Below are 23,907 nucleotides of genomic sequence, written 5' to 3' on the forward strand. Positions count from 1 at the left end.
CTTCGACATCTCGAGGGTCTTTCAAAGCAGCCTCGGGGGCTTTGATTTGTACGCGAGACCTATTCGTGTTCCGCTCACTCGACGACCGAAGAATCGACGGGCTCCGGAGTTGACGGGTCAGGTTGTCAGCATCGGTCGCTCTACCCACTCCCGGCAATCTTGCTCTCCCTTCCCTCGATGTCGCGGCTGAACTCGAGTCAGTGATCCTCGTCGTTTTCCCCCGCAGTCTCTGAGATTGCTCGTCCTTGGACTTCTTACTTTCCCTGGAATTCCCCGTCGGGATTTCCTTTCCGGATTCCTCGGTTGCTCGCCCACCACCTATTTGCCTGCTCAGCTGCTTTTCTATTTCGTCCGAAATCCGTTGAGACAGCTCGCCATCCATAAAGTGGTGCACTCGTTCCGCAATCATCGTGGAGAGCTTGGTGACCGAGGGCTGCCATCGGCTCCAGGCTCGATGGATATCTGGAAATGAAAACGTTGCGGTGACGCATAGAGTTTCCTCTCGGCTCACTGAAGCAGCTATCGTACTATCGGAACGAGTCAGTTGACGAGCCGCGGGCCAATGGCGATAATCATCAGAGACTGATTATCCACGACACGGGAGCCTGCACGGAGTACTGACCCTCTTCGAGTCCCTCGGCAAGTTCGGAAGATTCTGACTGAGAATCTGTCGGAGACCACGTACAAGACGAAGAAATCGTCAGGTCGATCGTTGGGCGGTTCGCAGAGCCAACTTCGCTATCCCCGCCCACCGCGTTCTTCCGTTGGCTTTTTCGCATTTCTAGAGCGGTTTTTGAAAGATTTTCAGCGAAATCGTTCAGGAAGGCTTCGTTTCCCGGATCGAGATGCAGTTTCTTCGTGATGACTCGCTTGAGTATAGCTCCATCTTGAGGATTATCGGGATCCAGTAATTGTTCATCGCAAGTCGTTTCAGGAAAAAACACCCTCGGTCCGGGCTCCAGAGCAGCCATCGTGGCCGAGCGCTCTCGTTTATGCAGTATTTTCGACTTCGTCGCTTTCTGTCAAAGTTATTTCGTTGTTTGTCAGAATTTTGATCGATTTTTCTAGAGTATTCCGTTAAGTAAAAGACCGAGAACATTTTGAAGAGTACCGTGTCCACGATTTCGAAATGCTCGTGGGCGCGACAGAGCTCGAGAAGGGAACTCCGAAGGCTAGTATCTTGAATTTTAATGAGCAGAGGGAGTGAAATTCGACATTGGGGCCCCTCAGGCGTCTCATGGGATACTCAATTCCACAGCATAAGGGCTCGAATCACGCTTCACGCTCCGCCCGCTATCGCGTCCTCAATCTCCGGAATCGACGCGCTTCGTGTCTGAATGTTTCCCGATCTCGAGGGGTGAGAATCGGTGACTCTCTACGGCCGAGTAATGATCATCCGGTATCAAGAACTCTCGAGACTCGCACCCGATTCTCGGAAAATCCTCTGCTGCTCGTTCCAAACGCTGCTCGCAAGCGTTCTCGCAAGGAGCCCGGCGTCCGGCGCTCCCGACCTACTCTCCGAGGGAGACCAGGGAGTACAGCAAGGTTTCCCCCCATACTGAAAAAAGTCACGGTACAGCGGAGACTCGCGCCCAGGCCGTAAATTGGTGAATGCAGCGTCCGATTTAAACCTAGCTAGCCTCCGGGGAGGGAGCTTCAGGATTCGAGCTGCGTCTGAGACTGTGTGGCATTGTCACAGGATTCGGGGAGTCATACACGACGGGATCAAGAAACGTCATCCCCTGTAGTTGGAGGGACCTTCTGAGTCCTGGGGCGCGATATTTTTCCCGTCGCAGGTGATTTTACGATCTGCCGCGCGAGAGGATGGAATGGAGGGCAACGGGCTCACTCAGTCAGTGCGATCCGCGCTCTGCCGGGTATGCCTGATTCAAACTTTGCGCCTCTCCCAGCGGAACTCGTCTGCGCGCCGCTAAACAAAACACGGGTCCCCCTGGTCCTAGTTTGAAAGGTTCTCGAAATTACCCCGATTTCGAAATCTCGACAGGATGCATGCGCCCGGGACCACGATGAAGAAGAAGCTCTTCCTAGGGTCTCAAGCGCCCTTAGGATACGTTGCTGGAGTGGGTCGAGGAGCGACAGGCTTCACCACCCGGTAAGAAGGTTTCTCGATACTCTCGTCGATATTAGAGCTCAGAATCTCCGGGATTCCGCGAGACGCCTCCGGAGTTTCTTGTCCTGAGATCGGATTCCTATCAAGCGTCCCCAACATTGGTCCTTCTACGTATCCATCCTGGGCGACCTATTTGACGAATCGATTAGCGCCTCTGACTCCTCGAGATCCTCGACCCACGCTCGCAAATCTGAACGTCAATTGATTTAACGTTTTTGCGATTCTCATCTACAGATCAGATATAGGACCCGCGAGAGAGAGCTCAGATGTCCCCGACGACCGACATGGACAGCAGCCTGCCAAAAAGTCCAGAAAAGACGATGATGACGACGAAGACTTGAACGATGCCAACTTCGACGAGTTCAATGGTAAGCTCAACATGCTCCATCCCTAGATACTTCCGAGGAGTGAATTTCCATCATACGGGGTGGGTGTCGCATTGCTCCCTCAGTCCGTCAGACTCTCCCCCCCCCTCCGTTTGGCGCGAGCGAGGAAAGTTAGCTAAGCAGATCATTGAAATTATTTCAGGGTACGGCGGTTCACTGTTCAGCAAGGATCCCTACGACAAAGATGACGAGGAGGCCGACGCCATATACGAAGCGGTGGACAAGCGCATGGACGAGAGGCGCAAAGATTATCGGGAAGCGAGACTCCGGGTGGAAATCGAGAAATATCGTCAGGAGCGACCGAAGATCCAACAGCAGTTTTCGGATCTCAAACGACAGCTCTCAGATGTGTCAACAGATGAATGGAACGCGATTCCGGAGGTGGGAGATGCTCGCAATAAAAAACAACGGAACGCGAGAACAGAAAAGTTCACGCCGTTGCCAGACAGCGTTCTCGCGGGAGCCCTGGCTAGTGGTCAAGGGGTGAACGCGATCGATCCTGCGACGGGTCTCGCCTCGCCCTTCCCGGGAGTTGCTTCAGGGGAGCTCGATCTACGGAAGATCGGTCAGGCCCGAAATACATTGATGGACATCAAGCTTACGCAAGCTTCCGATTCCGTGTCGGGCCAGACCGTCGTAGACCCCAAGGGTTATTTGACCGATTTGCAGTCGATGATTCCGAACCACGGCGCGGATATCTCGGACGTCAAGAAAGCCCGGCTCCTGCTCAAATCGGTCAGAGAGACGAATCCGAACCATGCACCGGCGTGGATCGCGTCCGCTCGTCTCGAGGAAGTCACTGGGAAGCTCCAGAACGCCCGAAACCTCATAATGGAAGGAGCGGAGATGTGTCCAAACTCCGAGGATGTATGGCTCGAAGCCGCACGACTCCAGGCCGCCGACATGGCGAAATCCGTGATCGCTCAAGCGGTTCGACAACTGCCCCACTCCGTTCGACTGTGGATCAGAGCCGCCGAGCTCGAGACGGAGAAACGTCTCCAGAAACGAGTTTATCGCAAGGCTCTCGAACAAATCCCGAATTCCGTCCGGCTGTGGAAGAACGCTGTGGAGTTGGAGGACGCCGAAGACGCAAGAATCCTCCTGTCGCGAGCCGTAGAATGCTGTCCGACGAGCGTCGAGCTGTGGTTAGCCTTGGCTCGTCTGGAGACGTATGAGAATGCGAGGAAAGTCCTCAACAAGGCTCGAGAGAGTATACCGACGGATCGACAGATTTGGATCACGGCTGCGAAATTAGAGGAGGCGAACAAGAACTCGAAAATGGTCCGGAAAATTATCGAACGATCAATCAAATCCCTCTCCGACAACGGAGTGGAAATTAACAGGGAGCTGTGGATGAAGGACGCGGTCGAGGCTGAAAAAGCGGGTTCCATCGCGACGTGTCAAGCCATCATTGAAAGCGTTATCGAGATCGGCATCGAAGACGAAGATCGTAAACACACTTGGTTGGCCGACGCTGAACAGAGAGCGAACCAGGGCGCTCCGGAATGTGCGCGTGCCATCTACGGTCACGCGCTGGCAGTCTTCCCCGCTAAGAAGAGTATCTGGTTGCGTGCCGCTTTCTTTGAGAAGAATCATGGCACCAAAGAAACGCTCGAAGCCCTCCTGCAGAAAGCTGTGGCCTACTGTCCGCAAGCAGAAGTTCTTTGGCTGATGGGAGCGAAGAGCAAATGGCAAGCGGGTGACGTCCCCGCCGCCCGATCCATCCTCAGCTTGGCCTTCAAAGCCAATCCGAACTCTGAGGAAATTTGGCTGGCGGCCGTGAAACTCGAGTCCGAAAACGACGAATACGACAGCGCTCGGCGACTCCTTGCGAAGGCTCAGAAGTCGGCACCGACGGGTCGTGTGCTCATGAAAGCCGCAAAGTTCGAGTGGGCGCTGGGCTCGCGCCCGGAATCGAAAGGTCGCGAACTGCAGGCCGCTCTCGATATCCTGGAAACGGGCGTTGAAAAATATCCGAACTTCGCGAAGCTGTGGATGATGTACGGTCAGATATGGTGCCAGTTGAAACGACCCGATAAGGCGAAAGAGGTTTACGGTCGAGGGATCAAGGCGTGCCCCGATTCCGTTCCGCTCTGGGTGCTCCTGGCGAATCTCGAAGAAGAAACCGGAATGCTGATCAAAGCGAGATCCGTCATCGAGAAAGCTCGACTGAGAAATCCCTGCAACGACGTTCTTTGGCTCGAAGCCATTCGAATCGAATGCCGCGCTGATAAGAAGGACATCGCATCGAAGATGATGGCCAAAGCAATGCAGGAATGTCCCGCATCAGGAAGATTATGGGCTGAGGCGATATTTATGGAAGCGCGGCCCGGTCGGAAGTCGAAGAGTGTCGATGCTCTGAAAAAATGTGAACACGACCCGCGTGTTCTCCTGGCCGTGTCGAGACTGTTTTGGGCCGAGCGGAAAATCGGTAAGGCCCGAGAGTGGTTCAATCGGACCATCAAAATCGAGCAGGATTTCGGCGACGCCTGGGCCTATTTCTACAAGTTCGAGACGCTGCACGGAACCGCCGAGCAGCGAGAAGAAGTTCGGAAACGTTTCCTCTCGGCGGAGCCGAGGCACGGAGAAGAGTGGAACAAAGTTGCGAAACACATCGAGAACTGGAAGAAAACCCCCGAAGAAATCCTCGTGCTCTGCGCGAAAGCACTCCAAGAGCCTACTTGAACGCGACATCGATCTTCATGTAAATTACTTGATCTTTGTATATTCTCGATCTAGGTATGTACAGAGAACCATGCCTTCACACGATTGGATATCGATGTTCGCATTTCGAATGTGAAAAATAAAGGTGATGCTTGATCGAACGGCCGCCCTCGTATCCTCCCGGTCGTTCGGATCGGGTTCGGGATTCTCTCCCAGAGCTATAATAGTTATTTGATCGATTCCGGGAATGGAAAACGAGAGGGGAACTTCTGAATTTACAAGTGATTCATTTATTTGAAAAAATACCTGCGATGGCTGCATCTGCTGATATTCCCTTCCAAAGCGAAACCTTGATAAATTCACACTCACAATGCATTGAAAAGACATGGGAGGGATTCCAGAAAAAAAATCGTGCAGCACGCAATCGCTGATGCTTCTGTCGCCGTTGTTCTCTGTTGTTGTTGTTGTTGGTTGTGTTGAACTAGGTGTACACGGGGTTGGCATCAATGAACTGTGAACTCTGAGCGAGTCAGCATTCTCCTCGCAGTCTTCATTCCTTCGATAACTTAGATTACAGCCGCACTTAAAGCTCGCTCTTCGCGTCTCTCTTCTCCCCGGAACGGTCGTATTTCTTGAGCTCGTCGGTGGCGTGTTTAGCGATGTATTTGACAAAGTCCTTGAGTTCCCGACCACCCTCGTATCTCGCAGGGGAGGACTTCGCGTTCTTCGGCAGCCAGTACAGAGTGGGGTATCCCTGGACCTGGAAGTCCTGAGGAGTGTCGTTAGCGGTAGCGTCCATCTTCACCACGATAACGTCTTCGCCCTCAAGTTCGCGACCGAGTTCTTCGAGGACCGGCGCGAGCTTCTTGCAGTGTCCGCACCAGGGTGCGTAGAACTCGATGAGCACGTCCTTGTCTGCTCCGAGGACTAGGTCGTCGAAGTTCCTCGCGACGGCGACCTTCACGGGTCCGTCATTGTCCTCAGGAACCTTCTCGGACTTGAGATGAGGCAAGAGCTTTCCGTCGAGGTAGTCCTTGACGAACTTCTCCAGGTTTTCGATCGAGAACTCGCCCTCCATGCGGTACTTGTTGAATTTCTCGTCACGGATGCCGATAGCCGGGGCGTCTCCACTATCGAATCCGAAATCATCGACCTCACTTGCGAACCGCTTCCGGCTGGACACGGCACCCACGATCTTTCCGGCGTGTTTCTTGAGAGCCTTCATGATTCGGTTCCTCCAGTAGTTGGTGCCCTTCGGGTTCTTCTCGTAGTCGACATCGTAGTAGGCGACGAGGAGGGGCGAGTCGAACAACTTCTGGTTATCACGGGTTCTGTGACCCACGAGACCGAAGAAGTTCTTCGAGAGGAATGCACGGATCGCATCGTCGTCGGGAGCTCCGTCGAATACGACTTCACTGTCCTCGAACTTGTTCGTGTACTTTTTGGCACGGATGACGACGACTTTGTCGTCGAACTTTTTGTCCTCAATCACTTCGGCGTCGTGGGTGTGGTAGAAGCTGTAGTTCTCACGCTCTTTGTCGGCCACCTTCTGGTAAGCCTGATGGAGCGCAGAATCCTTCTCCTTGAAGAAACCGACGACCACACTCTCGTCGCGCGCCAGGACGGCTTCGAAATCCTTCTTGCTCTTGATTTCCTTCGAGCTCGGACCAGCAAGCGTTTTCATGTATTGAACGATTCCATCTGGGAAAAAAAATTGCGCCCAAATGAACGAATGGAAGAGAGAATCCTAAGCGAATATATCGCTTGACTTCCAAATGATGTTCCTCGATACGAATTCACCGAGAAACAAGCATCACCCACCGGCATCTCGCGCTCCGCCGTATTCGCCCGAAACCTCTCCATGTCTGAAGATCTTGAGGGTCGGATATCCAGTCACTCCGTACTTCGAGCAGACACCCTTTCCGCTGTCCGCAGTGCAGTCGACGTCGGCGAGTACGACGGGGGGGTCGTGCTTTATCAAAGTGCCGGCGGCCTCCTCGAACTCAGGGGCGAGACGTTTGCAGTGACCACACCTGGGGGGAAAAAGAAACTGTAAACGATGCGACCCTTTTCGTCGTTCGCACCCTCGAGAATTCGGGGCGAATGAAGTTCGAGGGAACGGAGTTTTTTCTGACGGCCAACTCTGTAGAGGATCGCCCAGTGGTCAGGTGATGGCGAACATCGCAAAGCGCTGGAAACATGGGAGAGAGGCGACCTCGTCTCTTGGTACACGTAGCGTAGAGCAACGGCTCATACTGAAGTGTGAGATAAATGTTCATCATCATGTTTCAAATAAGCTGGGAACCTGAGCTCCATCGGGAAGTCGCAGCCCTGGATCTAAGACGCTGCGGAGTTTCCTCGATCCAGAGGAGATCATCCAAGAGTCAATTACCGAATCCCGGCCGGGTACGGTGCCGGCATCTGTCGACGTACCGCAATGGCAAAAAATTCCATGCCAAGCACCACTAGACGGTACCCGAGCTCGCGGCGGAGTATTGCATCCGCTTCGGCACGAAGTTTCTTTCAACAAGGCGCTATTCCGAAGCACTGAAAGCATGCTGTTCCGAGAACGCGCAACCAAGTAAATCCCATATCAGATGAGTTCAGTGAACTGACGCGCATCCGATCCTGGGATGCCGCTGAAACCTCTCAGAGGCCGATGACGACCCCACATGTGAGTCCGCACGCTCGAAAGCACCCATCATCGGGGAGACAGAGCTCGAACGAAGTTGAAGCTCGCTTATGCAACGTCATCATTGTTAAAATTTCGAGGCACTCACCATGGAGCATAAAACTTCACCAGCGCGATCTCGTGGATTCGGATATTTTCCTCGAAGGCCGCCGTCATGTCGACAACATATTCAGCTTCTGTGTATGCCACAAGGGCTACCAGCAGTAACAGAAGGACCTTTGTCTTCATCGTGACCACAGGCTTCACGTTATGACAGGCACGCCGGCTCTCAAGGGGAGTCTAGCGAGCTGGGACACGTCACAGTACTAAACGTGGTACCAAGGGAGAGGATCCGGATCTGGAGAGAGGGTTGGGATTGATTTCCGTTCCTGTTTCACGCTGTTCCCCCACAACTCAGAACCCCTCTTGACATTTAAGAATATGTCCAATCATTCCTGGGCACCGGGACGATCAGGGTTTGGCGCTGCCTAAGCTCTGCTTGGGTACAATGGCGTCTTCGTGATTGATATCGGTGGTACTTCTGTGGTTCTGTGTGGCAGTCCCCCTCTCGGAGGCGGCAAATCAACGGAGGATTGTGTTGCAGATCAATTTCAATATTTTAATTTGTTCTGTTCATGTTCTTCGCGTGTTCCCCGATCGCGGTGAGTCGAGAAAGATTTTTTCGAAGACTGGCTGGTACGTAGGGGAGATTTCGATCCAGGCGGGATCCGTGGATGATTATCATGGACTCTCGACTCTCGATCCGAAGTCCAATGGGACGACAGAGGGACACCCGCGACCGGGGACAGCGAAAGAACTGAATGCCTCCGAGGCGACTAATTTTTCGCGATATGGATACGCGATACTTTGACTGATATTCTCTATCGAGCTCCAAAAGCCGTACGTCAGGCCGAGCGGCGGAGGTACAGAGGGTTGCAGACTCGATCGGTGATCAGCTGTTGTCTGCCGCAGATGCTGGGCTGAAAGCGAAATTCTCGACTTTGCTCGATTTCATCTGCCATTCGCTAACATTGATCTTGCCAGGTATCTCATCAATCATCACACGAAGGAAGGCAGCGTTCATCGAGGTTTATTTTAGATGAGTCCACTGAATTTTCGAAAGAGCGGAATCCTCCATGCGTTCGATCACGAAAATCTCGCGAGGCAACACAGGCCTGCGACAGGTCTCCGATTCGATGCCTTCTGGTCTCAAACTTTCGCCCTTGGAAAATCGTTCTGGGCTCTCCGCAATTCTCGCAACATTCGGCCGTGCTCCTCGGAACCTTCGCTCTGGCCCTCGCTCACGAGCCGCCTCGGCGGGTCGCGCTCCCGAAGAATTCTCTCATGATTAGGGCTTCTAGCGGTTCCTATCCTAGGTTCTGGAACCGCGGGTTTCGGCCGATTTTCCCGGATCCGGAACCGACCGATTTCTCGGTTCCTACCAGCGGTTCTGAGGGGGCAAAACAAATGAATCCCGGCGTCGGAACAACCATTGATATGCTCCAAAATGAGTAAGCATCCTGTCCGAGATGTTTTCGATGGCTGAATGTCCCTCTCATGCACGCTGAGAAGGGAAGTTTCGGAACTAACCATCGCGATTTAGGCGAGATAGCGCGGGATTTGTAGGTCGACCCGGGTCTTGAAAACCCTCACATGACATCTCGCTAGGTAGGCCCTCTGGACCGAGTAGTCAGGCCACCCACATATATTCCGGGGTCAGATTATTCGGAATTGCGAGGGGGCACTTCTGGTCACTTCTCGCCGTTGGCCGCACCGCGAATACGGAGACTCAGCTCGGCAAATATACCCTTCTGATGGAATAAAATTATCTCGACTGAGTCCATGGGCCACGAAGAATGGGTAGTCTCAATATTCTCGATCAGTTTCGCCAGGTATCAGTCCGAAACGAGAGGAGGAAAAACTCGCGGAAACTTCTCTCCGTTTTTTCCCCGCGGTTCCGACTCCGCGGTTCTCGGGTACCCGAGAATCGCGGTTCTTGAGAGTGACGGGTATTTGGGAGCCCTACGCATGATCGACGGCTCCCCTCCGGAAGTTCGGCCGATATACTGGAGTCTCCCACCGACCGATGCGCCTTCTAAATCGCCGTGGCATCCGATTGTGGAGCGGAGAGGATCGACCAATCTTCTCTGATACCTAATTCCTCGCGTCGATATTTGACCAGTCGTATCGTCGGTCCCTGATCCCTAACGCTGACCCCATCACGATGAAAAGGATAGCATTTTCCCTCGTATCTTCTCAGGCAAAATCATGACGGAAGCCGAGAGCAGAAAGCAAGTCACGGAGGACTTGAAGAAGCTGAACGTGGCTGCTACACAGGACGGCGGAAAACTCGACATCACACTGCTGCGGCGGAGCGCGCGTCTTGCGAGCTCGATAAAACATGTTCCAGAGGCCCTCCTCGATTCACAATTGGCCGTCAAGTTCACGGCTCATGGTGAGTGATGGATCATCAGTCCCATTCCAATAGGCACACATGTACATCTTCCGTTCAAGCGCAGACTTAAAGTCGGTAAGCATGACTACCACCCGACGGGAGTCAAGCGCATTTTCTGAGAAATTCATCGACGAGGATTTTAACATTTGTACAACGATCATAATTATCTTCCCTCGATCCGAGTCCTCATGCTCTGATCTCTATCATCTTCCTTAGTCGGGACGCCTACCTCATGCGCATGGAGACAGCGAGGAGTCGACGATTCCGTATCGGAGCGGTTTCCGCTGCGGGCCGCGGAGGAAAGCCACGTCACGAATGTTTTTGCGGAATTTCCTTGACCCGGAATCTGGGTCGCGGCTTTTGTCGCTCTCTGAGTCGAGGTTCTCGAAAGCTCTCGAGAATAATGGAGCGATCGATTTTCGTAGCGGATTCGAGGAGAAACATCTGTTCGCAACAGTCGTGCGCAATGATCCGACAGCTTTTCCAAGATCGAGGAGCCGAGTAGGTATATTCTAGAGAAAATATGTCTCCGACGAGAGCCGCCCCACGTGTCTTGAATCGAAATCGAGTTGGCGCCATCCCGAGAGAAACGCGGTGAGACGTCGATTCCGACTCCTTGTCTGAGTTCCTGTCAGAAATCGGGTACTGGCTCGATACGCATAGCGGACCCATAGTTGGAATGAGCACGAAAATCTGATCGCATCCAGGAATGCGGCTCGCGAGCAAATCCGCCTCGTGAATGAAAATTCGTCCCTTTTTTCCGAGACTCATCCCGGTGCATGTTTAGGGCTACAACCGCAGCATCGATCATCGATCGGAGCAGCTTGGTCGGTTGGTGGGGGGCGGCGATCCCGCGGAGAGCGATTTAAAAGTGTTCCCTCGGATGCCTCTGGGGTCTCCAGGCATATCGAGACTACCTAAGTCCCGATTTCCTTCCCTCGCAGCTCGAGAAATAGCCGCAAAAGTATCCAGTGATGGAGTTCTCTTCGAGCCTGGGGAGTTCGCATCATTACTTCGACGAGTCCTCAACGATGGGCGACGCTGTCCTGCCGAGGAGACTCCCGAGAACAAATTCCGTCTGGTGTCGGACATGCTCCCGCAGAAGTTCGCTGTACCGAAAACCCCGGTGATCGGGAGCTTCAAATGCGAAGACCTCGCTGACATACATGCGAGACAAAGGGTTAGTGGCGTTCCTGAAAATTCTCTAAACATCGACAGCCTGGTTGATGCACACTTTCGATATTCTAGAGCTCGGATGAATTTTAGTTATTCATGTTTAGGCTGACGAGCGTTGATTTCAATATTCTCCGAACATCATCCATCCCGTCTCTTGAACGATTCCTAATCGTTGTATTAATTTCTCTAGCGAACGAGAGGCCCTCAGAGACCAGCTGGAGCTCCCACGGTTGTTCAGGAATTAGATGGCACCGAGGGTTTCGAAGAACAGATGACCAAACAAGTAGAGAGAATCTATCTTGCCTTGAGAAAACTCTACGAACAGGGTCATGAAGTTGTTGACTACTTCGAGTTCGTCACAGATCCTGATTCGTACGCGGAAACCGTGGAAAACATCTTTCACGTCAGGTTAGGAGAGGGAAAAAAACCTGAAGTATAATCCGGGTGCGGGACATGGATTCCCCGGAAAGGGTCGCGGATTTCAATGAGACAGGTCAACCTGAGCTCTGCTCTGAGAATTGAGCTGTTTCGAAATCAGCCCGATGCTTTGATCCTCTCGAGAGTATGATTAATTCTTTTCAGCTTTTTGGTTGCTCAGAGCCTTGTCACGCTCGAGCTGGACGAAGACGGAATGCCCTGCCTGGCTTACATACCAGGCACCAGGGGCCTGGTTGCATCAGATAAAGCCCCGAAAGAGCATTCTTCAGGCAAAACCGTGATTGTGTCGATGAGCATCGCGAGATGGAAGCAAATCGTTCAGGAGTTTCACATCAAGAAGAGCGTTATCAAGAGAGTCCTATCGAAACGTTGATGCGGTTGAGATGTTCTTTCCATCGGGCTTCTCCGTCAGGGGAGGTGTCGGCCGCGAATATCATTCATAATTTATTGTAAAAATCATGTTCCTCTCTCGTGGTGGGGGTATCCGGAAGCCGTTCTCGTTGTGCTTCCCTGTACGGCCTGGGCAGCCTTGTTCATCCCTAGGCGTCTCTTGGATGAATAAACTGGAATGAAGTTGGAGAGTTTATTACCCGCCGACTCTTATTGGTTGAAATCGTGATGAGGTCTAGATAAATATAATCTGGTCTCCAGCTTGAAGGTATAGAGATACTTGCTTCCGTCAAGGTTCGAGAATCGTTCTTCAATCATGAGTCTGAACCTCGGGATGTTCTGACACGCTCTGAATGTCCTCTGGTTTGCTCCCTGTGAGCAGTTACCCGAGCATCCCTCGAAAGTCAGGGGAACATTCAATCCGACCTAATCAAACATTTTGTTGTTATGACTCCGCATCTTTCGAGACGTAATGATTCCCTCTGCAAATTGTATCCAAAACTATGGAATGGAATCCAGTCAAGTGGGAGGTCACATAGCGGGAACTCCGAAGGTCCTCGCTTTCTAGCATTGTTCCTCGGGTTTTCAATTCGGCGACCGATCACAAGATCACAAATACACATCTGAGCATGGATTTCCATCTTTGAGCCGGTACGATCTGGAGTTTCCGGATGTCACTCGAGCCCGCCACGAAATTCAAAAATGGCGCGCATGAGTCAAATTCACGTCCGTGCGTTCCGCCATCGAATCGCGACAATGCCCGAGATTTCGCTCGTTCTTAAAATCGTCCAGGTCGCAGCCGCGCGCGTGGGGTACCGCTGCTCGATAATTGTGGATGGCATGTCAACTTTTCCTCCCCAAAATTTTTGTCTACAGTCGCATTGGCCAGTGCGGGTCCTGATGATGATCTGAAGGGTGTTGGGTGCCACCGCAGAAACCAATCGCTCTCCGCACTGACTCAGAACAAACCAGAGAGTCATTCCGGGTCTCGCCTGCAAGTTCCATTTCGTGACGTGTCCAGCTCATTCGTGGAGGACAAAACGTCACCCTGGACACTCCGCCGCCCCGTTCGGAATCATCACGGTGAGTTGAGCACGGCTACACGTTTTCTGCCGTCAGAGACGTCAACGTAACGCTGGTGGTGCACTCCTTCGGTGGACAAAAGTCTACGGACTGAGAGTATCAGCTGTGAAGGGAGTTAATGCTTGGTCGATTGGTCGTCCGCTTGTTCGTACGGTCGTTCGGTGCAGAGATTCGGCGACAGTGATGATCGCGACTGTTTTTTCACGTTCCGTCGTTGCTCTCGCTGAAGTCGACTGAGCGGTTTCTGAATAGCAGCCGGAGCCAGCAGAGAGAGAAAAAGCACTCATTTTCCTATCGAAAAGGTGAGAATCTCAGAGATGTGTCGTTGTCTACCAGGGGGATCTTACAATTAGCTTTATCGTTGCATTAGCTTTGCTTGAATGAACTGTAACGACATTTCGCGATCGGACGTTTCTGCTCCCGCTAGTAACCAACCCGAATCGTAACACTGCGGCGCGCTTGAGCGTGAGGATGACTCTGTCGTCAGATCTAGACAAAGAGCCGCAGATACACCTAATGAAAGTCTGTCCCGTGACAGAGCTTTAAAATTTCGCCCCATGTGATTGGCTTCTGTTTGTGCTCTCTTCCATCTCGAATCTGCCGTCAAGTGATTCTTTGCTAGCAAGGCGACCGAAAAACCATAGTATCGAATGCTGAAGTACTCTTAATTTTCTACTCATCTCGTGTTCCTAGGAGAAAGCCAATATCGGTGCATCACCTTGGAGAAAAGCATTGGGAATCGGGGAATATCATGAGGCGGAACGAGATGTCCCGTGAAGCGGAACCCCATTAGCGCGCGTTCAAAGCCTTGAGGAGTTCTTTTGTTTTCTAATGATTGCTTCTCTGAGATGTGACTTGGCGAATCTCTGACTCTTCCTTTATCCCGACCCTCTACTCCTCAACACGTGGACTATTCATTCTAATATATTGAAAAAGAATCCCAATTGTCCATGGTGGAGAAGGCCGTTTTCATTCACGAGAGAGCGTCCCGGCAGAGTCATGTATCTCATTCCGATTTCAGATGGTGAACGTCGCCGTTGTAGTGATGGGGGACTTCGGTCGATCGCCTCGAATGCAGTACCATGCGCTATCCCTCGCGAAACACGGGATCAAGGTTTCTGTTGTCGCATCGCAAGGATCCCCTCCGATCCGAGAGCTGCAGAATCATCCGTGCGTGGATTTGCATCTCATCAAAGATCTCAAATTTGAAGCTTGGCCCCGACTTCTCCGATACGGTCTCAAGGCAATATACCAGACGCTCATGCTGCTATGGCATCTTTTCCTCACGATACCATCGCCTTCGGCCGTCCTGGTCCAGAACCCGCCGAGCGTTCCCACCCTACCGTGCGTGTGGTTTGCGTGTAAAGTTCGCCGATCGAAATTCGTGCTCGATTGGCACAACTACGGTTACAGCATTCTTGCCATGAACGTCCGCAGAGAGAACTCCCTTGTGAAAATCTACCATTGGATCGAGTTCTTCTTCGGCCGCAGAGCGGACTGCGGTTTCTGCGTCTCAGAAGGAATGAGGAAAGATCTTCTTGAGAAAGGCATAAATAATATCGTCGTTCTCCACGACAAGCCGCCCCTGAGGTTCCAGCCTCGAGACTGGAACGAGCCGGATCAGCTCCAAGAAGTCCACGATCTCTTGGTGAGACTCAGTGAGAGCGACCGCGATTTACAACGGCTCGCCACGAGCCCCCACGAAACGGTCCTGACGAGAATGAACGAAGACAAGCTCGAGCTGAAGTCTCGCCGTGAGAGACCATTCCTACTTTTGAGCAGCACGTCGTGGACAGAAGACGAAGACTTCGGTCTTCTTTTGGCAGCTTTGAGTAAATACGACAAGGCCGCTTCTGAGGACGCACCCGACATTCTGTGTGTCGTCACAGGGAAAGGACCTCAGAAGGAGTTCTACCTCGAGAAGATCTCAGGGATGAAGTTGAAGAAAGTTCACATCCTGACACCGTGGCTCGAAATCCAGGATTATCCGATGCTTGTTTCGATCTGTGACCTGGGAGTGTGTCTGCACAAGAGCTCGAGCTCGCTGGATCTGCCCATGAAAATTGTCGACATGTTTGGCTGTTGTGTTCCAGTTTTAGCTTGGAACTACAAGTGCATATCCGAGCTGGTGAAAGTCGACCAGACGGGTCTGCTCTTCGAGAGCTCGGATCAGCTGTGCAAACACCTGATAAAGATGTGTGATAATAGAAACATAGAGATCCTCAATTTGTGGAGGAGGAACATCATGGCTTGGCAGGAGACACGATGGGAGCGCAACTGGGATTCGGTTGCTCGGGGAATCTTCCTTTGAGCAGCAGCACCCTCCCCTTCAAGTCATCGGGAGCCTAATGTAACTTAATGATGTTGTTGACGCACCGAGAGCGTAGAAGCAAATAAATTATTTGTTTTCCTCATCGACGAACTTAATCTGGAAGCCGCTTGATGGTATCTCAAACATCATATTGAGTCATTATCGCCTGCCAACAACATGTGCTACCTAGGCTACAACATCGAGGCCACACCGTTTCGAAAACATTTGTCAAGGATTGTAGACACGGGATTTCCTTCCCGTTGCCCCTTTCTCGGAGAGCTTCCAAGAACAATGCTCATTGTGCTTCGATGATCATCCTCGAGAGAAACTCCAAATTCATTACGACTCAACTTTAGGATTTCCACGTTGGGTCTGACCTACATCGAATTCACAAACGAGTTTTCATCAAGTCGCGGGGATCGTGGAGAAGATCAGAATTTCCACCACAGCGATGGCCGTTCCGAGATGGGAGTCTTCATTCCGGGACACTGATGGCGCCACGATTCTCTCGAACTTTTGCGGGGGGATAATTTTCTCAAGGCTTCGGTGGCTCAGCCAAACATGTTTTCGACCGATCCTCGGGTTGGAATCTCGTGCCGGAGCGGACAACGAGTCCCACAGAGTTCTCCGCACGGCTTTCTCGGGGGACACGCATGTTCCCATCCGGGATTTCGCGTGCTGCCTTGGACGTCGAGAGCTCCGGTTCCGCAGAGCCGGTGGACTCTGAACCGATGGGACCAATTGTACTGAAGTTGATCGGCTGGCATTCTTGCTGGATGCCTCCATCCATGAATCCGTCGATGATCGATACATGATCCCGATATTATTATCCGAATACGCACTACCCACAAATAAGTCAAACTCGATTCCTTCATAGAAATATATCCGTCACGTCCCTCTTCTGTTCAGCTTACGGCCGGCTTTATTGAATGCCGCATTTTCCGTGGTGGAATCATCTTCCTGACTGATGGCGAGTCTGACCGACTGAGTGAGAAGTGGACCGTCTAAACGACTGAATGTTTGACGAGCTGTCATTGCTTTTCCACGGAGCCTCGCCGAGAAGAGAGGGAAAAAGACGTCATGCCGTCGGAAGCGATTCTCGCAGCCGTCGGTCGCGGCGATCACCGAAACGATCTGCGCCGCCGAACAGTCTGTGCAACCGTTCGTGTTAACTTCACCATGCTTAGAAGATTCGGACTCCGGGACGATCTTATCGAGATCATCGATGATCCACCGAAGGTTGACGAGTGAGCAAAATTCAACGAAAGATGTTCTTTCGTTCTATTTCTCTGAATTGCGATTCACCGTTCCGCGCCAGACGGAGGATCATTCTGTATCATAGCTTCACCGATCCTCGGAAACAGTGGAAGTTTTCTCCTCTCGAGATCAGCCCATTGATTCTGATCCGTCACGCTTTTCGCGCAGTCCGAAATGAACGTCCAAACCGCAGCTTCGGAGCCGCGGGATCTATTTTGAGGAGCTAACCTACGCGGTCACTCGGCCGGTGAAGAAGCTGTCACATGATCCCTGCTGTCAGGTCTGTTTTGATCCCCATTAGCTGTCAAGTCTGTGCAACCCGCTTGAAACTACGGGCCATCCTCGCTGTCAGCCCAATACCGGACCATACGACGGCAGACGGACGATATCGCTGAGGCTCCGATTTTCTAGGAGATTATTCCATTCGAGCTCGCAGTGCTCATCAGCGAGATCTGACGAGAGACATCGGGTGGGGGGGGGGGGGCTCGACGACGGTCAGAATGAAAGACGAGTGCTCTATCTGATGTTCCCCGAAAACATCGATCGGGAGCCTTGTTGTGCTTGACACGGAGCTCGAGGAAGATCTCCCGACGAAGGCAGCGTTTGAGCTCTGGCGATAGTCGCGAATTTAGATTGGAGTGGACGAAAGAGCGTGACGAGCGTGTTATCGGGATCGCTTGATTCACTTGGAGGCTCAAATCATCTTCCTTGTTTCTCCGCGCGCTGGCTTGATGTTGACGAACACACAGTCTGAGTTTGACGCGCAGCCGGCCGACGTATTCAAGGTCTCGCTTGGTCGACACAGACCGGCTGCGAGACAATTCCAGGAACGGAAGTCATTCACCTCAATTCTCCCGTAGAGAATAAAGGATTCTGAATCGCGACGTAGGATGTGTTAGAAATTTTGCCGAATCGACTGATTCCTTCCCTCAATCGCCAGATCGGAACGCTGCGTTGAACGAGGGGCTGAAATCATCGTGCACTCCAGCCCGGTGAACTACAGTACGAGGGATGTGAGGAAGTTCAGTCTGCCGACTCCGTGGACTTCGAGCATGCTGGCTACCGACAGTAACGCACAGAGACCCCGTGAGTATTCCTTGATCCGAATCGCATCTGAATGTCGATAACAATCTGCCAACTGCCGGCCCTGCTTTCGGAGATCTCATACTGCTCAACGAATCCGGAGTTGGGCTGCATCCCGTGGGCTAGCGATAATCACCTGCATCATTGGCGTGGAAGTCAACGATCTGCTCCGGACACGGAGATCTTCATGTCATGACGTCATGACGCATGACCGAGTGCTCGTCCTCCGAGGAGCCTCGTTTTTTGATGATGGTTTCATCATCAACAGGTCGTGTTCCGCCGGGCGGAATATCGTTTTACATATTCTTGCGATGTCGTCCGATACACCGATCTATTCCTGGTCAGGGAGAGACCCATCACTGTCTCTGTACCCGGACTGAACTTTGGGTCTTTGTCGCGCTTTCGGCGCCAAACGAGCCAGAGGATTTGGCTGCTCCTGACAACCTGTCAAATGTGGTTTCCTTATTGAGAATGACGCCGACCGCAACTTTCTCGAGGCATCAGTAGTGAGAGCCGACCCGCTTCAGAAACGATGTGACAACGCTTCCCCTGACGCGAGACAATCGAAAGCCCATCTTATTTGAGCGCGGAACGCGGATTTATCCTTTCTGAACAGGAAAATCCACCGACATACGCAGCGATGGGAAGCCTATTGTAGAAGTCTCACGAGGAAGACGCTGATCACACATTTCGCTTGCGTCAAAAAGAAGCCCGAGTGGCTGTAGCTCGCGTGATCGAGAGTCAACATTGGAAGTTCCATAGGAAATTCCTCCTGCCTCGAGGCGAAAGCAGGAGGAAAAATTTGAAGGTCTTCTGGAACTGAATGGAAAAACTGTCGAGGAATGAATTCCATACCGAGCTCCGACATATGTATGTACGTCATTCAATTTCATTCAAATTCATTTTTTTTCCTCGGATCCCAGCGATGCCGTGGTTCGGGATGGACATCGGAGGGAGTCTCACAAAAGTGATATACTTCGAGCCCACTGACCTAGACCCTGATGAAAGCAACAATGAACACGAGAACCTTAAAACTATCAAGCACTACCTCAAGGTCAGTTTAAGACAACTTCAAGGCGGGGTGAATGGATCCTCAGGCGCTTTGCTTCTTGGATAATTACGTTGAGCTTGCGTTACGATTTGCGGACGAATCCGGCGATCTCCATGGTCATGTTTCATTTCGGGCGACAGCGACGCGGTCAAGCAGCACCTTTACAGCGGTGATTATGTCATTCCACAGAATGTCCCGATAATCCATAGTTCTTTCTCGGATTCAGAGCAACAAGGCCTATGGGAAGACCGGCAAGCGTGACGCACATCTCGAGATGGAGCGCTGCAAGATGGGCGGACGGGTCGGGACCCTCCACTTCATCCGTTTCCCGACCGCAGAAATGTCCGCTTTCATGGCATTGGCCAAATCGAAGGGTATAGCCTCGATGGCAACAACAATTTGTGCCACGGGCGGAGGAGCTCATCTGTTCGAAGAACAATTCCGGGAGGTAGGAAAGGTGTGCGTCTTGAAGTTTGCTCGATGCCGTATGGAACTCACCGCCTGAATTTTCTCTCTTGACAGTCCTCCTTTTCTCACAATTGTTTGTCGCTTGAGCGTGTGGACCACTCCTGATGAGCAGTCAATGAACGTGGAATCGCCCAGGATTTCCTGAGCCGAATCATGGCGGCTCATCACGATATCTTTTTCACTACATATTTCCATTCACTAATTGTCCTAGCTGCCTCATCTTCAGTCTCATATTCTAAGATGTCTTCACCTCCTGATCTGAAGGAACTGAATCTCATCCTACACAAATTCGACGAGCTCGACTCGCTGATCCGTGGAATTCACTACATCGAGGCATGTAATCCCGTCAACGAATGTTACTACTTCAAAAACCCAATGGACGAAGATCAATTCGAGAAGGTTCCCTACGACTTCTCGAACCCGTATCCGTATCTCGTCGTCAATATCGGATCCGGAGTCAGTATCCTTGCGGTGTATTCACCGACGGAGTACAAACGCGTCACAGGCACGAGGTATGATCTTAATCGATTCTTCCGATGCGAGGCATCTCTACCGGTAATCGAATGCCGAATTATTTGAGGAGCGATCGATGCTGGAAGTCAGCAATCCCTACTTCCTTGCAGCTTGGGTGGAGGAACCTTCCTGGGTCTTTGCTGCTTACTTACGGGCTGCGAGACTTTTGAAGAAGCGATCGAGTTGGCCGAGAAGGGTGATTCTCAGAAAGTGGACAAGCTCGTCAAAGATATCTACGGCGGAGACTATCCAAAGTTCGATTTACGCGCGGATACAGTCGCCTCTTCATTCGGAAACATGAACTGCAAGTGGAGACGGGAGTTGACCAGCAAAGAAGACTTAGCTCGCGCCACGCTGGCCACAATAACAAACAACATCGGATCGATCGCGAGGATGTGCGCAATCAACGAGGTTCGTCTAGGACAAGACATGAGAAAATGATCTTGTCCCGAACTTTAAAATGCGGAGAAGAAAAAAGTTAATTTTTTCTTGCAGGGTATCACCCGGGTTGTGTTCGTAGGCAATTTTCTGCGGGTCAACGCGCTCTCAATGCGAATGCTCGCGTACGCGATGCATTTCTGGTCGAAAGGTTCACTGAAGGCGCTCTTCCTCGAGCATGAAGTGAGTTTGGATGTTTTCATTGATTTGGATCCGAGCTCGGCAGCAGAGGCGCGCACGACGGGGGGGGGGGGATGGCACGCCCCCCTCCTGAATTTTTTCTCGGTCTCCATGTTGGAGTTAGGGCCCTAGGAGGTGCGTCCTCATCTCAGTCGTCAGGCCCCTCCATAACTCGAATTCCCCCCCCCCTCTCTCCTCTCAACAGAATAAATCCTGTGCGCGCCCCTGCTCGGAAGGGAACTCTGGAGTCCCGTCGACTCCGACCGGAATAGATGTTCTCTATTGTTCTCTATGATTCGCAATGGAGTCTCTCCCGGACACTCCTTCGATCCTACTCGAATAAGTTCCTCTCTCTTCTCTCCAGGGCTATTTTGGAGCAGCGGGGTGCTTGATGGAGCTATTGAAGTCCGGCAACTAAGCGAGATCACCCTTGGCTAGCCATCGAATCAAACTCGAGGCTCCGCGCCGATTCGGCCCGATAAGAGAGCTGTGTTTCATTCATCGAAATAGGTGATAGTGTTCAGTCCAGCTGTATTCTTTTCAATCTAAATATTTTCGTGGATGTAGGCGTGAGAAGTCTGAGAGCCCAAAAGCAACTATTTTCGCTTTGGTCTTTCAAAGTGCTGTGTATATACGGAATCGGCGATGGAAGACAGGGAAGCGACCATCGAGGCGTCCGCCGAGCTTGAATGTCGCGTCGTGCGTCGAAGGTTTTGTGTGGCTGCGGCTTTGCTGACCTATGGGCATCCTCGAAGCACAGGACAGTGAGAATTCTAGATAGCCTAACTTTTAATGCTGGAGAGGATATCATAATGACAGATGAAGTCATAAGTAATGAACGAGGAAAACCTGAAGCCCAGACAGTTTCTCCCCTATATCAACTGTTGGAACAACTTGGGGGATTAATTATAATCTTTGTGAAAAAATTCGTGGATGAGGGATCAAAGAGTATTCAATGAAATTCTTCCTGAATGGCAGAGCTTGTTTCCGTACGTCCTACGCGGCGGCGATCGGCCCTTCGTGCGAGCTCTGCAAGAGCAACTGACGAATACTAATATATCAAAATAAAAATCGTATCCAAATATCGGCGAAGACTCCTCCTTCACTCCCGAGAGAGGACAGGCTCCGGTGGTCCTTTTGAGCTTCGCGGCTCACGAGACTCACACGGTCCGCGGCTCTAACGAGAATAGGGACTCGGGTAGAATCTGAATAGGAAGGATCTCTGATGTACAGACTGATTATTTATTCGTGAAGTCACCAGATAATCATCTGCATAAGGTCATTTTAGATGAGGGATTATCGTGTCTTCGAAACGAAAGATTCACAAATGTTTTGCTCGCAGAAGATTCACAAATTTTTTGCTCGCGGGAGATTCACAACTTTCTCTCCTCGAACGTATAAGAGGTGACTGCGTCAACTGAGTCTAAGGAGGGGGAACAGCAGTCGTGGTTATAGGCCCCGGAGTCGTAGTCAGGGCTTCAAGATCCGGCGCGGCAACAATTTTGATGTCAACTGTCTTGAGTGGGGTTTTGATGAGCAGGTCCTTCTCCAAAGCGGCGGGTTCTGCGGAGATATCCTTCGTTTTGACGAGGCCATGAGGGTTCAGAAGCAGATGTTCCAAGGTCAGAAATTTATGCTTCAGCTGACCGCCGACGCCGAGCATCTTTTCGGGGCCGAGTTCGGGCGCTTGCTCTGCCGGTGGGGGAATTTTCTTATGCAGCAGCAAATCTAATGCGGCGCGTTTCCCAAGTGCAGTCTCGAGGAGACTCGCTGCAGGAAAATCCAGGGCGTTATCATGAGGCTGTAGAGAGCTCAAGAAGTGATTCGACATACATACAATAATTAACATGAGGCCATCGATTCCGGAGCTGAAGCCGAAGATCGAAGTTTCACGCATCCGGAAAGGTTTCCTGGGGCTGCTTACCGGGAACAGCGAGGGACTGGTCGAGTATCGGGACCGTTAGGTCGCGAACCAACTGAAGGCTTTTTGCCGGCAGCAGGGCGACCAAACGTAAAAGTTCACCAGTGTCCTGGAGAGCATTGGGATGAATCGGCTGGATTTTGACCTCTTTCTCGACTGTAACTGCGGCCCGCTTCTCCACGTGGTGGACTGGTAGGGCAGGTGCCGCTCGTCCTGGAAGGAAACTCGAGTATTCTTCCCTGTCGAGAGCGTCCGAAAGACCTCCGGGCAATTGTAGGTCTGAGTCGAGGAGTCTTGTAGCAGAATCTTAGATGTTCGTGATCCTCCGAATCGAGAAAGAACTGACCCTCACTAGATGGTGGTAGCTTTCCGTTGTCTCCATCCGCTCCCGGGGCAGCCGCTCGCAGGGGCAACGGGGAAGCTAGTGCCACGCATATCAAGCCCGCAACGCACAATATTCTCGCCGAATCCATGGATGTTCTCAACGTTCCGTAGCTTCCGTTTCACTCAAGTCGACTGATTTCTGTCTGGTGTCGGTGGGGTCCTGACGTGAGACACGCAACGTCCCCTACACCCTACATTGTGCACGTTCCCACTGTGTCGTGCATCGGGTTCTAGACAAGCCGACCTGAGGGGACATGATCCTCCGGGTGTCATGATTATTGAATGATTATAATTTGATGTTTTCTCATTTCGAGCACTGGCGTAGTCCAAACCCGCGACGCGAACCGATCGCGGACACTTACGCCGACCTCCAATGATTTCTGTCCTATCGTCTACAGTGCGATACCAGATGTTGACTTGTCGTGCGTCGATGCGGACCCACGTCATACTCAGCGGTTCACTATCCAGATGCTTTGCTGGCCGAGAATGGAGCTAGAAACTGGGAACACGCTAAAAATAGAATTCGAATACAGAATGCCCTCTTCAGGAGCATTCATCGCGAGGGAAACTCGGCACGGCTCACGCCATTGAAATCACTCCAACGGTCCCCAACGGATCATCTTTGTCAGAGGGGACTCAATCCGACGAAACTTCTGACCGTACAGAGCCCCGTATTTGCACGTCTGACCCCCTTCGGGGCGTTGCTTACGAGTGTACCTAATCTAGGGTAGCTGGGCAGAAGGCTGAGATCGATTCAGTGAGAACAAGTCCCATCGGATCATTTTCCTCCAACCCCCGTACATCGCTCTATCGCGAAATCTCCAATACTGTGGATATACCATGGTGAGCCCTGCCGCGATTGGAAGTCCTCCTCACTCCTCACACACGAGCCCATCTCCGAAATATG

General features: G+C 51.9%; 6 protein-coding genes across 7 annotated transcripts; 4 read left to right on the forward strand and 2 right to left on the reverse strand.

The window, feature by feature from the left end:
- The first annotated feature begins 1,953 nt into the window (after positions 1-1,953).
- Positions 1,954-5,342, forward strand: Prp6 (pre-mRNA processing factor 6). Its single transcript, XM_003739823.2, has 3 exons — positions 1,954-2,113; positions 2,366-2,499; positions 2,660-5,342. Exons 1-3 carry the CDS (start codon positions 2,007-2,009, stop codon positions 5,200-5,202), a joined length of 2,784 nt encoding a protein of 927 aa, XP_003739871.1. The 5' UTR covers positions 1,954-2,006; the 3' UTR covers positions 5,203-5,342.
- Positions 5,343-5,447: 105 nt separating this feature from the next.
- ERp60 (disulfide-isomerase A3) lies at positions 5,448-8,164 on the reverse strand. Its single transcript, XM_003739824.2, has 3 exons — positions 7,962-8,164; positions 7,003-7,214; positions 5,448-6,882 (listed from the first exon to the last, which is right to left on the reverse strand). Exons 1-3 carry the CDS (start codon positions 8,099-8,101, stop codon positions 5,765-5,767), a joined length of 1,470 nt encoding a protein of 489 aa, XP_003739872.1. The 5' UTR covers positions 8,102-8,164; the 3' UTR covers positions 5,448-5,764.
- A 1,956-nt stretch (positions 8,165-10,120) lies between these two features.
- On the forward strand, positions 10,121-12,499 carry Nse4 (SMC5-SMC6 complex kleisin component Non-SMC element 1). Its single transcript, XM_029110496.1, has 4 exons — positions 10,121-10,307; positions 11,252-11,487; positions 11,674-11,891; positions 12,066-12,499. The coding sequence occupies exons 1-4, from the start codon at positions 10,121-10,123 to the stop codon at positions 12,292-12,294; spliced, it is 870 nt and encodes a 289-aa protein (XP_028966329.1). The 3' UTR covers positions 12,295-12,499.
- A 567-nt stretch (positions 12,500-13,066) lies between these two features.
- Alg1 (ALG1, chitobiosyldiphosphodolichol beta-mannosyltransferase) lies at positions 13,067-15,792 on the forward strand. Of its 2 annotated transcripts, none has more exons than XM_029110489.1 (2): positions 13,067-13,394; positions 14,416-15,792. In XM_029110489.1, exon 2 carries the CDS (start codon positions 14,416-14,418, stop codon positions 15,703-15,705), a length of 1,290 nt encoding a protein of 429 aa, XP_028966322.1. In that variant the 5' UTR covers positions 13,067-13,394; the 3' UTR covers positions 15,706-15,792. The 2 variants fall into 2 exon arrangements, with proteins under 2 accessions (XP_028966322.1, XP_028966323.1); XM_029110490.1 differs by lacking the exon at positions 13,067-13,394 and adding an exon at positions 13,429-13,696.
- A 1,154-nt stretch (positions 15,793-16,946) lies between these two features.
- Positions 16,947-21,754, forward strand: fbl (pantothenate kinase 3 fbl). Its single transcript, XM_029110491.1, has 8 exons — positions 16,947-16,952; positions 17,903-18,048; positions 18,969-19,099; positions 19,323-19,553; positions 19,829-20,076; positions 20,188-20,488; positions 20,573-20,698; positions 21,060-21,754. The coding sequence occupies exons 2-8, from the start codon at positions 18,015-18,017 to the stop codon at positions 21,111-21,113; spliced, it is 1,125 nt and encodes a 374-aa protein (XP_028966324.1). The 5' UTR covers positions 16,947-16,952; positions 17,903-18,014; the 3' UTR covers positions 21,114-21,754.
- A 172-nt stretch (positions 21,755-21,926) lies between these two features.
- LOC100901958 (uncharacterized) lies at positions 21,927-23,162 on the reverse strand. Its single transcript, XM_003739826.2, has 3 exons — positions 22,963-23,162; positions 22,620-22,829; positions 21,927-22,465 (listed from the first exon to the last, which is right to left on the reverse strand). The coding sequence occupies exons 1-3, from the start codon at positions 23,087-23,089 to the stop codon at positions 22,119-22,121; spliced, it is 684 nt and encodes a 227-aa protein (XP_003739874.1). The 5' UTR covers positions 23,090-23,162; the 3' UTR covers positions 21,927-22,118.
- Between the last annotated feature and the right edge of the window lie 745 nt (positions 23,163-23,907).

This window comes from Galendromus occidentalis, unplaced genomic scaffold, assembly GCF_000255335.2.
Source record: "Galendromus occidentalis unplaced genomic scaffold, Mocc_1.1 scf7180000076592, whole genome shotgun sequence".
Classification (NCBI taxonomy): Eukaryota; Metazoa; Arthropoda; class Arachnida; order Mesostigmata; family Phytoseiidae; genus Galendromus; species Galendromus occidentalis.

What these genes read in the sequence shown, in the direction of transcription:
- fbl (XM_029110491.1), top strand. Translation starts at nt 18,015, where the DNA reads ATGCTGGCTACCGACAGTAACGCACAGAGACCCC. An exon ending in AAACGCGTCACAGGCACGAG is followed by an intron (nt 20,077 to 20,187) that starts GTATGATCTTAA and finishes ACTTCCTTGCAG; the next exon opens with CTTGGGTGGAGGAACCTTCC. An exon ending in GGATGTGCGCAATCAACGAG is followed by an intron (nt 20,489 to 20,572) that starts GTTCGTCTAGGA and finishes TTTTTCTTGCAG; the next exon opens with GGTATCACCCGGGTTGTGTT.
- Alg1 (XM_029110489.1), top strand. Translation starts at nt 14,416, where the DNA reads ATGGTGAACGTCGCCGTTGTAGTGATGGGGGACTTCGGTCGATCGCCT.
- Nse4 (XM_029110496.1), top strand. Translation starts at nt 10,121, where the DNA reads ATGACGGAAGCCGAGAGCAGAAAGCAAGTCACGGAGGACTTGAAGAAG. An exon ending in CGTCAAGTTCACGGCTCATG is followed by an intron (nt 10,308 to 11,251) that starts GTGAGTGATGGA and finishes CTTCCCTCGCAG; the next exon opens with CTCGAGAAATAGCCGCAAAA. An exon ending in GAAAACATCTTTCACGTCAG is followed by an intron (nt 11,892 to 12,065) that starts GTTAGGAGAGGG and finishes AATTCTTTTCAG; the next exon opens with CTTTTTGGTTGCTCAGAGCC.
- Prp6 (XM_003739823.2), top strand. Translation starts at nt 2,007, where the DNA reads ATGCATGCGCCCGGGACCACGATGAAGAAGAAGCTCTTCCTAGGGTCT. An exon ending in GCGACAGGCTTCACCACCCG is followed by an intron (nt 2,114 to 2,365) that starts GTAAGAAGGTTT and finishes TCTCATCTACAG; the next exon opens with ATCAGATATAGGACCCGCGA. An exon ending in CAACTTCGACGAGTTCAATG is followed by an intron (nt 2,500 to 2,659) that starts GTAAGCTCAACA and finishes AAATTATTTCAG; the next exon opens with GGTACGGCGGTTCACTGTTC.
- LOC100901958 (XM_003739826.2), bottom strand. Translation starts at nt 23,089, where the DNA reads ATGGATTCGGCGAGAATATTGTGCGTTGCGGGCTTGATATGCGTGGCA. An exon ending in GCTACCACCATCTAGTGAGG is followed by an intron (nt 22,830 to 22,962) that starts GTCAGTTCTTTC and finishes GTTTCCTTCCAG; the next exon opens with GACGAGCGGCACCTGCCCTA. An exon ending in CCAGTCCCTCGCTGTTCCCG is followed by an intron (nt 22,466 to 22,619) that starts GTAAGCAGCCCC and finishes ATTTTCCTGCAG; the next exon opens with CGAGTCTCCTCGAGACTGCA.
- ERp60 (XM_003739824.2), bottom strand. Translation starts at nt 8,101, where the DNA reads ATGAAGACAAAGGTCCTTCTGTTACTGCTGGTAGCCCTTGTGGCATAC. An exon ending in GTGAAGTTTTATGCTCCATG is followed by an intron (nt 7,215 to 7,961) that starts GTGAGTGCCTCG and finishes TTTTCCCCCCAG; the next exon opens with GTGTGGTCACTGCAAACGTC. An exon ending in CGGCGGAGCGCGAGATGCCG is followed by an intron (nt 6,883 to 7,002) that starts GTGGGTGATGCT and finishes TTTTTTTCCCAG; the next exon opens with ATGGAATCGTTCAATACATG.